This window comes from Eurosta solidaginis, chromosome 1 (assembly GCF_040869045.1).
Source record: "Eurosta solidaginis isolate ZX-2024a chromosome 1, ASM4086904v1, whole genome shotgun sequence".
Classification (NCBI taxonomy): Eukaryota; Metazoa; Arthropoda; class Insecta; order Diptera; family Tephritidae; genus Eurosta; species Eurosta solidaginis.
Window position 1 is genome coordinate 348046204 of NC_090319.1, and position 11847 is coordinate 348058050.

The following is an 11847-nucleotide window of genomic DNA, read 5'->3' on the forward strand; positions in this document are numbered from 1 at the left end:
CAAATTTTAAAGTGAGATAATCCTTACAAATTTATGTATACAGAATATATATGGCGTTTTTGTTGTTATTAAAACAATAGTTTTATTTATATTAAAGCTTTTATCATTTTTTTTTTAACTTTGAAAAAACTCCAAACACCATTACTTCATTATATGACATTCGACTGCCTAGTCCACTGCCTTCCACTCTATTCGCAACATAACCTCTACTTAAGCTGCCAAACTATATAGTAAACAATGGTTGCGACTATGTAAAACATGTATGCAAACGTCAAACCTAAAATGTCACGCAGAACAAAAATTGGAAATTAGAGTTGGTCGTTTCGTTCTGAACTTGTCTCTCAACTGAACAAGTGAACCATTTGCCGTTTTTTCGGTGAGTTTTACAGCTCCGGTTCACGCTCAATTCTCACGGGAATGCTCTGGATCATTGAGAGACTTGAGAAGCAGATGTCGTGAAATTTTCGCACATGTGAAATGTGATAGGCAGACGTCGCAGCTGTTTTTCATTTAACTCATACGGCGAAAGGCTAAGCAGCGACATCTATTTTTGAAAAAGTAGGTTTATTAAAGGCAGCGTTGCCAAACTAAAAATAAGTAATTAACAAATTATCTGGCTCACAAATTGAACCAGACTTCTATCTGGATTTATCTGGCTCAAATCGTTGTTGTTGCATTTACATGCAAAATTATTTATCTGGCTCAGGATTTTGCCACCGGATGATAGCTATTGTTAACTATATAGTTTGGCAGCTTAAATTGAGGCTATGTTGCGAATAGAGTGGAAGGCACTCGAATGGAGTAGAATGAAGAACAGTAGGAAGAGCAGAGTTGCATTGGATTAATATAACTTCAATCATTGCTGCAATATTAAAGATAAATTTAGAAAAAATAATTAAATAGTTGAGTATAAGCAAACATTTTCTTTCAATTACTACAATTAAGGTGTTCTAGATGCTATATATTCCAAAATTATAACATTTTATGTCTGTTTAAAAATTTAACTTCAATTTCCCTAAGATTTCCGTAATATGGCCATAAGTGATGATTGTGTGTGTGTGCAAGTTTTGAGCGATCAGCTGTTAGTTGCGCTACTTGGTAAAGTTTCCAATGAAGTGAACTAGGTAGATCTTCGATTTCGGTTCTATTTGTTCTTTTAGTTCTTTCTCTCTTCTCGTTCGCGAACATTGTAAATTGATACATACATGTGCATTGTGAATGATGACAAAGTGTGATCCCTTCTGCATAAACGTCAAAATTCCAAAGTGATTGGATCACCTGATTCGTATTTGACTATCGCTGTCTCATTCTGTATCTCTTTCTATCACCCGCTGAAGATAGGCGCCACCATATTGAACAGCCTGTCAAAACGCTGAAAAGTAGCCATATTGAACAGCCTGTCAGGTAGTTGACAGATAAGAGATCACACTTTCCCTGCAAAAACGCTCCACGTCATTTTACTAGTCATTTTACGGTCATTGTGACTTTCTGCAGCGGTTATATTCATAGTCATTTTTGCATGGCGTGATTAGGTTTTGTGACCAAATTTTCCGTTTCGTTCCTATTAATGTGATCGTGCATTCCGCTCCCACTTATAGGATGTGAGCATAGCACTGTGCTGCTCACACACGTCACAATGCTCGTCAAATGGCGGTCATTTTTCCGTCATTTAACTCTACGTTTTCAAGCCATTTGACAATCAATTTTACTGCGGTTTTACCATTTATATAACCGCCATATAACGTGAATTTTACCTGCAGATTTACTTTACCTGGAGCAGCCATATGAATAAAATATGAACCAAAAAAATTGAATTTTCAATATTTATTATTTTTATTATATTTACATGAAATTGGAACCTATATTAATACAGTTCATACAAAAAAGAAGTACTTTAATAATAAATAAACTCGCTTAATTGGTTTTTGTTTTCCAATTGAAATCTTTTCTAAGCGAGCAGAAAATAATTTTAAGCTTTAGAAAAAAAGTACAATAATTTCAATAATCTACAACTTAAAGCTCAGTAGAAATTCAGATTAGGTTTACTCTTTTTTCAAATCAAGAATATTCAAAGGTGTCGTGGAATCCGATTGCTGTCGTAATTGAATTTGAAAGTAATAAAGTAAAGTATGAACCTAAAAATGTAGGACTAGTGATTGAGTCAGACTTATTATTGTTCTAAATCTAATCATTCAAGCAATAATTCTGCAACCCTTAGCAGGAGTATTGATTGGTTTCAAGTCTAATTCCAACAGCAATCGGATCACGACATACCTTATTATATATTTACATGAAATTGTAAGTTAAATTAATAAGTTGATATAAAGAAAAGTAATTATTTTAATAACAAATAAACTCGCATTATTGGTTTTTGTTTTCCAATTGAAATCTTTTCCAAGCGAACAGAAAATAATTTTAAGCTTTAGAAAAACTACAATTATTTGAATAATCTACAACTTAAAGCTTAGTAGAAATTCAGATTAGGTTTACTTTTTTTTCAGATCAATAATATTCAAAGGTGTCGTGGAATCAGATTGCTGTCGTAATTGGCGAACTTAAAAATGTACGACTAGTAATTGAGTCAGACTTATTATTGTTCTAAATCTAATCATTCCAGCAATATATCTGCTACCCTTAGCAGAAGTATTGATTGGTTTCAAATCTAATTCCAACAGCAATCGTTCCACGACATACTTTATTATATATGTACATGAAATTGTAACTTAAATTAATACAGTTCATATAAAGAAAAGTAAGTATTTTAATAATAAACTCGCTTAACTGGTTTTCGTTTTCCAATTGAAATCTTTTCCAAGCGAACAGAAAATAATTTTAAGCTTTAGAAAAAACTCCAACTATTTGAATAATCTACAACTTAAAGCTTAGTAGAAATTCAGATTAGGTTTACTTTTTTTTCAGATCAAGAATGGATGGATAGATGGGTTAAAGTGGTTTTCGTATGTTATTCAACAACTCACCCTATACCATCATCACAGCCTTCTCATCGATTTTGAATATGTGTACTGTTTCAGTATTCAGACCCAGTTCGTTTGGTGCAATGTTTTCGATTTGATGAATATGTATACCATCCGTTAGGCAGACAATTAAGTGCGTTCGATTCATTCATATACTGTGGGTATTTGAGCCGTAGACGCAATGGCAGATATTTTGATTCTTTTTGAAGTGTAACATTTGTAAACAGTTGGGTTTCTCTGCTGTCACTATCACCACTAGAGAACTATTGAAGAAACGCTCCACCAAGATAATATGTTGCGATTTACGCGCATAGATTTCTTCCACATATTTACCATCCAATACCGAAATGGAACTGTAGAGGAACAAACATTTTATAAAATAAAATCAAAAAATGATAGTTGTGCTAAAATGGGGTAACGTATTGTATGTTAAAGTATAGCGAAGTCTCAGCGGCTTTGTCCTGGTCAAAATTGAGTTTGAATAGGTTTTATTCTTCATTCTTAGAAACATGTACGAAGGTACCTGGTAAGATAATAAAAATCCTCAACGCCTTTTTTGCAACTTAAAAAACTCATATTCAAACTTCTGCTTAACTTCCACATATCAATAGCTACCTTTACCACAAGTAGTCACTATTGCTTCTACGCCTATGTTATTGTTTCCTACATCGATGAGCTTTGTAATAAAAAAAAAACAGCTATCTCCCCAATCTCTCCAGTTTTGTCGCCTCGCGAAACCTGATATTGTCACCAAGCAAATCATTGGTGACCTTATTTAAAACATGGCCGCGCCAAATGTCGACCATATGACATTACCCAGAGCTGTAACAAATATTTAATATAATTCGATAAATCGGCAGTACTTGGGGTAAATATAAATAGACGTTTGCATGGTACGCGTCCCCGATATGGTCGCCAAGCCTAAAGGTTACTCACTGGAAGAAAATACAGGCCTGCCAAAATGCTGCCCCCAAAACCGCTACGGGCTGCCTTCTTATGTCCTCGGAACACCACCTGCACAATGAAGCGAGAAAACTCCCAATAAGGTAAAGAAATGAAATGCTAACCAAACAGTTTCTGTAGAATACCCAGAAACCTGGGCATCCCAACAGACATCTGATTGTTGATCCAACACCACTTAGGACCTTAAAGAGTAATCTCCGTAAGCATTATGAGGAAATACGACACCTGAGAACTCAGCCGTATGAAGCAAAAAAACACAAGCAGGTCCTCAGTGAACTCCACAAACAGGCGTCGTACCTTTATGCTAGGAATTGCCCTGTGAAGTACTCAAAAAACAGTACCCAAAACTTGCGGAAGAGGACCGCATACTCCCCAGGGAAAAGCGAGTCACTCTAGCTCAACTTCGTTCTGGATACTGTAACAGGTTAAACTCTTACCTATCCAGAATCAACCCCGACATACAAAATGTATGCCCCGCTTGCAATGTGTCCCCACATGACACCAACCATCTCTTTAATTGTAATGTGGAACCAACGCCTCTAACACCCCTTTCATTATAGTCCACCCCTGTTGAAACAGCAAGTTTGGACTCCCGTTAGAGGATATCGATGACAATTTGTGATCGGTCGCACCTATTAGGTGGGGCGACGCACTGCTACAACAACAATCATCTCGGGAACGATTAATATCATCACTTTAAACCTCCTAAGCCATCCCGCCCCACCCCCTATTTACACGAGGAACTTGGGGTCGCCATTACACATTACACTGAACGAGGCCACGGCGACGTTACTGATCAGTTTAACGCCTTACAGGTAGTTGGCAAAAGAAACGGCATATACGACCAGAAGGCACTCGAAGACGATGCCTCAAAACTACAACCAAAAGCAATAATTATCATTTCACTGACACAAATTTTATAGTTTTTTCTTCCGGAGTAGGACACAATCTTTTCATAATATTACTTAACAATTTAAGATTAGGTATTTTTTTCAATTTGTATTTTGACTTACCAGCAACAGCAGAATCATGTTTAATTGTACGCCGCACAATCATTATAGCATCATGTAACGAAGCTCAGTTTCTTCCAAAAATTTTTCAGCACCGCCACGTAAAATCAATGTACATGTTCTAACATTAACGCAACCTTTAAATAATTATAAACTATAAAAATGAAATTAATGTCAAACCCACTATCAAATCTTGGAAAATGTTGAAACGCTCACCACCAACCTGACGTTCTTCAAAGTAATCACATTGACCCAAAACACTTGATATAATATCATTAGCTGTAGTCATAACAGCACCCCCACAAGCTTTCATTCTTCGTTTCCAATCTTCTTCTGGTACATGAACAGCACAGAACATATCACAATCTGCAAAATACTGTGTAGCAACATCAATTGGTAGTTTAGAAAACACAACATTGGCGCCTTACTTAGCTAGTTTATTGTACAGGAGACGCCATTCAGCATCAACAGTTTTCTGATACTCTTGGACATTGCTGTGGCAGAGCATTTTTCCAATAAAGCGCTTTGTTGTTCCTTTGATTGGCGCTTCGACATGTACAGCCATGTCATATTTTATCATGCATAATTGTAATGCTTTACGTATAGCTTTAATGATGATACGTGCATGCACGCCTTCCTCAACATATGGTTTAACTTGTTTTAAGATTTTACCTGTTTAAAGTACTACTGAAGTGGTGCCATCGCCGACCTGATAAGAGAAACATTTTTATTCTACACATTCTAATATAACAAAAAACTTACCTCAGCATCTTGAGATTTGGCGATGTCGATTAGATTTTTAATTAATAGTTTCATAATTGTTGCCCCATCATTTGAAATTGTGGCCTTACCACTGGAATCAACAATATGCTTGTCCATACTACGTGAACCCAATGTAGTGCAAATACTCATGTACCCAATACAAGTTCAGGACGTTCATATTTATCGACACGCTGTCCGGTGTGGCCCAAATGTTGGAAATATGCAGTTGGCACTGTTGAGAAAAAATATTGATCAATGAACACAAGTAAAAGTGAAAGATTTTTTTTTACCATCTGTTGTTACTTTACACATTAGACATTGGAAACGACGACCAGCATCTACAAGTTGCATATGAGCCTTGCAACGATTACATCTAATTGCACCCAATTCACCAAAATTTACAATGGGTGGCTCATATTCACCCTCAACCGTGCGTGCCATTGGTGAGACGGCAAGTGTACTGGACAAAGCTGTTATTTTTAATAAATCAGCTGTTGCAGGTATGCAATACAAAGACGACCTGCAAAGAAGAAAGATCAATGTAATTGCCAAACAAAACATTAATTTCGATTATCGATACCTAACGTAACGTGGCGAGGAGTTACCCTGATCTTCTACCACATATTTTGTGGTCACCAATGGTGGTAATAAACCCTGTTCATTAGTAATAAAAGCACCACCAGCGTTTTTTTGATTTTCAATGATAACGCTCATCGGATTTGATATCTGATCGGGATCTAAACGGCGTTGGGCTTGATCATACTGTTGCGGCTGTTGATATTTACCAGTAACAGGTGCAGGTGGTTGCTAAAGAAAATAACACAAAAATAATCATCAGCAAATTTGTAAATTATTAGTTGTATTAGCATATATTATAACTAGGGTGTCAGGACGTGTCCGGTTATTGGGGGTTGACCCGGCTTGGGTGGTTGACTGAGCATTGGCGTCTGTCCAGGTTGTGTTGGTGGCATCATAAAAGCCATCAATAACAAGTGCCAAGAATATATCCGCGGCATACCTGCCGACCAAAATGATTCAAGGGGTTGTGATTGCCAACCTCACCTACCCGTGGCGAATCCTGTACCTAACAATTTGGTGTGAACAATTGGTGCCAGTTAACCCTCTGAAATAATCGGCGCAATTGTACGCCATTGTGTTGGCATTAATTTGTCAAAATAAAAACCTTTTCATCCTCCTCCCGTGACCATTCTGTCTTCTTTATGCTAGGATCAAGCCATTCGCACCAGCGTGCCTTACATTGCTTGGCAGATTTGCGGTGCAGCAGTGATGCAATACGTGACCGCTGGTTTTTGCCATATTTCATTACAGCTGCTTTGAGGATTTCATCCTGAAAGTTTTCAATTTAGTTAATAAACGGCCAAGAGTAACCAGTCGCGTCAAATGCTTACCTCAGTGTTTCTCCACACACCACCTTTTATCATAATTCGCGGCATGGTGCTATATAATTGTGAATTCTTTCCATGAGCACAAAAATCAAATCAAAAGTTTTTGTCGAAATAAACAGCAAAAATCATTGTATATTAAAGACTGGGAAAATTTTAGAATAGCACCCCCCGAGTTCGGGGTAAAACTTGGTATCAAATGAAAGAGGGAGTTCTCCCGATCACAAATATATATATTTTAAAGTGCACAAACTTATAATTTAAAAGTTATTTGTTGTTAAAGTTTGCAAATTTAACAAATTTCTATAGCACTTTAAATTACAATTTACACATCTCTCAAAACCTTAATCCACATACATATCTATATAAATTAGCAACGATAAACTTAAATTGCATTTTTGTATATTTCACATTTCATTTTTGCATTGTTTTTATTTATTATAAATGTTTTTATTAAACCAATCGCACTTTTGTAGCAACATGCACATATATATATATATATTTTATTGACATTACAAAGCTGTGCTCTGCCACATATATATACGTATACACATATAAAATTTGTATAGAAATTTGCAAACTTTAACACCAAATAACTTTTAAGTTATAAGTTTGCGCACTTTAAAATATATATATTTGTGATCTGGAGAACTTCCTCTTAAGTTTAAATCTTTCCGGAGATATTACACTTAAAACTCTGAAAATTGAAAAAATTGTCCACCAAGAAATGTTTTGCTGTCTCTGCTGAATTAGAAATGGCGGATTTCTTTGCACGCAAAAATGACGTATTTTGCTATCCCTATAAAAATAATAGGTGCGAGAGAGCACGATACCTTGTGGGAAAGCTAAATTTGTCAACATGCTATTTCATTTGGGGAATTTTTCATTCCAAATCGTCACCCCTGTCAAAAATTCGTGTGGCTGTGTGCGTTTTTGGTCACACGATTTTTGCAGGGTTGTCATCATTCACAATGTACATGTGTTCGTAGAATTTGACAGTGAACACGAATATCGATGATGCCACTTACACTAAAGATATGTGTGGACTATTTATAAGAAACCTCTTTTGTATGAAAGTAATTATTGCATTTATTAAACTTGAAAAATTCATATTTACAATTTGTGTCTGTACTCTTTCAATTTCCTGGATCATCCGAAATTTGTAACGTTTTTTGAAGTTAATTATACATATTTATATTAACTTATTTAAACATAACACATTTTAATATACCCTCCCAAAGCATTGCTGCATACACACCCCCATCTATACTTTTGACTTTTTTCGTGGGTGTGAGCAGCAGTGACCAAATTTGCTTGAAAGAAAAGGAACAGATCACGGTTCAACTATATACAGGTTGGCTCGTCTGTAAAGCAACAAAATATGTCTGTTCATATTGTCAAAATCTGTGTATTGGTGTTGGTGCGAATGGTATGGAATGGAAACATAAAACATAGCAGTTTTTGTATGTGTAAGTAAAATGTTGCCAATGTGTTGGTTTCATTTTGAGTTTGCCATCTCCTTTTGACAATCCCTTCGACCATGCAATGACATAAATAAAATCAGCTGATGAGATGAGCCAACCTGTACATAATTGAACCATGGGAACAGATGAACAAAAAGAACAACTTGTTCGTTCATTAGAAACATAGTGTACAAGTACAAGTGTGTTGACTTCTTTCTGACAGGCACTCGCTTAAGTAATCATAACGGGAAAATCTGGGTTGCCATTGTTGTTTCGGTTGAAAACGGTCAATTAGGGTTCTGTGCAGAGACGTAAAAGATTGAAACAGGGTTTATGTAGTCACAAAAGTGTTGCTCCTGGTCCACAGCATTTTAATTTTATACAATGGCGAAGTGTTCAGTTCAGAGTTATAGATCTTCATTAAATGCTTAATTTATTACGGAGGGTTGCTCCTTTAAGTGTAAAAAGCAGAGGAAACGTAGAGTTTTTCAAATTATTGTGAAAAACTTTTTAATTTGAATTTCTGTACCCATGTTCACTATATTTGTGTAACACAAGAATCTGGAGGTCAATTCCTTAACTATGAAAAACTGAAAAATGTACCCTTATTGAAAACTCATTTGCATACACAATTTACACTTTGAATTTAGTTGTGTTTTTATGCACAAAATTTTGAAACTAAAAACAAAATTCTCATTTGTCAGAAAAAATAAAGGAAAAACGGCCTAATGTCAAAAAAACCCTATCGAAATACAAATTGGCTTGCTTGTTTTTAATGAACTACGTTTTATTTTTCTTGTATGTCGTTAGTTTGTTTAAATATAGTTCACACACTTACACCAGTACTGAAACCTTGTTGGCTCCCTCGACAAAAAATATAAGAGAAAATACAAGAAAAATACATAGAAAATAAAGTAGTGTCATATACGAGTTTGATTTGTTTGCACTTACAGCACCATTTTATTTTCAGGAGACTTTCACAGCTACAAAAATTAAGGCGGACTTACACAGACGCTTTGGTTGTGTTGCATTGATTAATTCATCTGTCTCTCGAAGTATCGCACAATTTCCATAAATGCTTTGGTTGTGTGCCTACGCTTTGACAACGCCATACGAAAAACAATGAAACGCCGTTCGTTATCTTTGCTTTGAAGCGACCAAAGCGTTTATATAATTTTGTCCTTATGCATTTGTGTAAACAGCCTTAGAAGTGAAATTTCTCCATGTTACACGTGTGCCGCTTTATATTTTGACTCTAATTTAAATAAATGTTACGGTCCGCTGCTACGGTCTACGGCTACCACCCACTTGGGAGCGTGTTCACGCGAACACACCTAGCGATGTGGCGAATGTTGCGATAAAAAGATATCAAAAAAAGAAGGGAACACACAGACCTGCCATCACGAGCACAAGAAAATGGATGGAGTTTTTTTTGCCAGCAGATAGGCACGAGGAAAAAGAAAAAGGAAGAAAAATTTGGCCTTTTAGCACGAGGTTCCGGCCATGAAAGTTCAGCTAGATTGGAGCGAAAAGAAAAAAGCAAAAACTCCCAAAATTGGACAACAATAAGCGATTGTTTTCCCGCTATTTGTATTGCACATAATACACTACGATTATTATAAAAAAATTTTGTAGAACAGCGACAAGGAAGTCGCTTATCAATTAAGTTCATACGCTGATGGCCAAAAATGAAATTTTAACGAAAAGCACAAACAAAAAAATGCTGCTAATTTATGTGTGACTGAATCTAACAACACTCAATTGTGTGGAGAAAATTTAAAAAGGTTACAGCACTTTTCTTTGACTGGGGTAATACATCGATTCCCACACGCTCGGGTGAATTGTTGAAAGCAGTGGAAAAGATCAGTCTCCGGTAACAATAGCCGTGTTTTTTAACACGCGCGTATACGTTTCGTTTGCGCGTGTTAAAAAACGCCTATCTTCGCTTAGATAATGCTTAGGAGACCCATCTAGCGGCTGTGGTAAAACAACTAGCTACAGCAACAGGGTGTAGCGAAAAGCGGAGACGCAACGCTCTGATGGCCATAGGGTATAACATATAGCTGAATCAGTTGCGATGAATTGTGGACACACATATAATACATAGAATTAGTGTACAGGGTGAAACAAAGACACATATTTCAGTTACATCTGAGTATAATGCGTATTGAAATTTAGTAGGACAAAATTTATGCGCAGCAATTTCAGAGGTGTATTTATAGTTTGTCTCTTAGCAGTCAATATAAAGTTTAAGCGTAAACGGATATACGCGTGTTAAAAAACACGGCTAATAACATAAGGACAATTGAGAGACGGCGGCAGCACGCGGCAGCGTAACCCAACGAACGTCAAAATTAGCACCAAGTCATCAAGTTCGTGAAGGTCATCACGAAGTCTATTGCCACCAGGTTCACTCGATCACCTCGGGCCAGAGCGCAACAACCACCAACAGTACCAACACCAACTACAACAACAACGTTTGAAACTGGGTGAGTCCGTTCCAACTCGGTGAAATTATAATATGTATTTATATGAAGTGATAAAATTCGTCACTTGCAGATTATCGTTTCAAATTTTTGTAATTCATTCCAAGCACGCTTAATGAACCTAAAGACCCCTTTCTGTAACTCGGTTCGAACATACGGTATATGAATTCGGACACTTTGGTGCTCTTAACTCTGTTGACCCGTCGGATAAGTGCAATGTAAAACCCGTTCTGTAATCTTGCGAGTAAGAAACATTGTTCTGTAAAGCTTGTGAAAGGTCAACACAGCCAAGAAATAGAAAACCTAAAGTATAAAAGTTTGAGTTCTGCAAATAATTTTATTCCAGTCAAGTTACAGAATAGTGTCACTAGTACATATAGTACCTTACATTTTTGAATGTGTCACTCGGAACCATATTTTTTTTTATATACATACATGCGAAAGCCATGCGGATGGGTAATGCATTACACATTAGCGACATATGCCTTTCCGCGAGAAATTAGAATCTAGTCGCAACAAGAAATAGAGGATCTACGTCTTGGTGATCAGGAACAAATAAACTCTTTCTATAATTTTTTTTTGAAATATTTTTTTTTACTGCTCCACTATACTGTTGCGACTGAAACGTCACCCGAAAGTTCATAAATATTTTTTCTCTATATGATCACACGGCACAAGTTAGTATGTGTCAACGAAGACTAAAGCTATAAAAGCTTATTAAATTGTTACGAGAGTTTTGCCGACCATATCCATTGGTGTGGCAATCAAATTTCCATAGACTCGAG

The 11847-nt window shown here is 36.3% G+C and overlaps 1 protein-coding gene across 13 annotated transcripts; it reads right to left on the reverse strand.

Annotated features, from left to right (window-relative positions):
* Nucleotides 1–1920: 1920 nt before the first annotated feature.
* LOC137238028 (protein transport protein Sec24C-like) lies at nt 1921–7869 on the reverse strand. Of its 13 annotated transcripts, none has more exons than XM_067762547.1 (9): nt 7801–7866; nt 7120–7258; nt 6894–7058; nt 6291–6517; nt 6001–6230; nt 5711–5942; nt 5165–5657; nt 4952–5102; nt 1930–3328 (listed from the first exon to the last, which is right to left on the reverse strand). In XM_067762547.1, exons 2-6 carry the CDS (start codon nt 7162–7164, stop codon nt 5857–5859), a joined length of 753 nt encoding a protein of 250 aa, XP_067618648.1. In that variant the 5' UTR covers nt 7165–7258; nt 7801–7866; the 3' UTR covers nt 1930–3328; nt 4952–5102; nt 5165–5657; nt 5711–5856. The 13 variants fall into 13 exon arrangements, with proteins under 13 accessions (XP_067618655.1, XP_067618654.1, XP_067618653.1 ...); XM_067762548.1 differs by having other exon boundaries at nt 7734–7838; XM_067762550.1 differs by lacking the exon at nt 7801–7866 and adding an exon at nt 7734–7794 and having other exon boundaries at nt 7120–7185.
* Between the last annotated feature and the right edge of the window lie 3978 nt (nt 7870–11847).

What these genes read in the sequence shown, in the direction of transcription:
- LOC137238028 (XM_067762554.1), bottom strand. Translation starts at nt 7,164, where the DNA reads ATGCCGCGAATTATGATAAAAGGTGGTGTGTGGAGAAACACTGAG. An exon ending in CACGGGAGGAGGATGAAAAG is followed by an intron (nt 6,518 to 6,893) that starts GTTTTTATTTTG and finishes TATTTTCTTTAG; the next exon opens with CAACCACCTGCACCTGTTAC. An exon ending in GTGTAAAGTAACAACAGATG is followed by an intron (nt 5,943 to 6,000) that starts GTAAAAAAAAAT and finishes TTTTCTCAACAG; the next exon opens with TGCCAACTGCATATTTCCAA.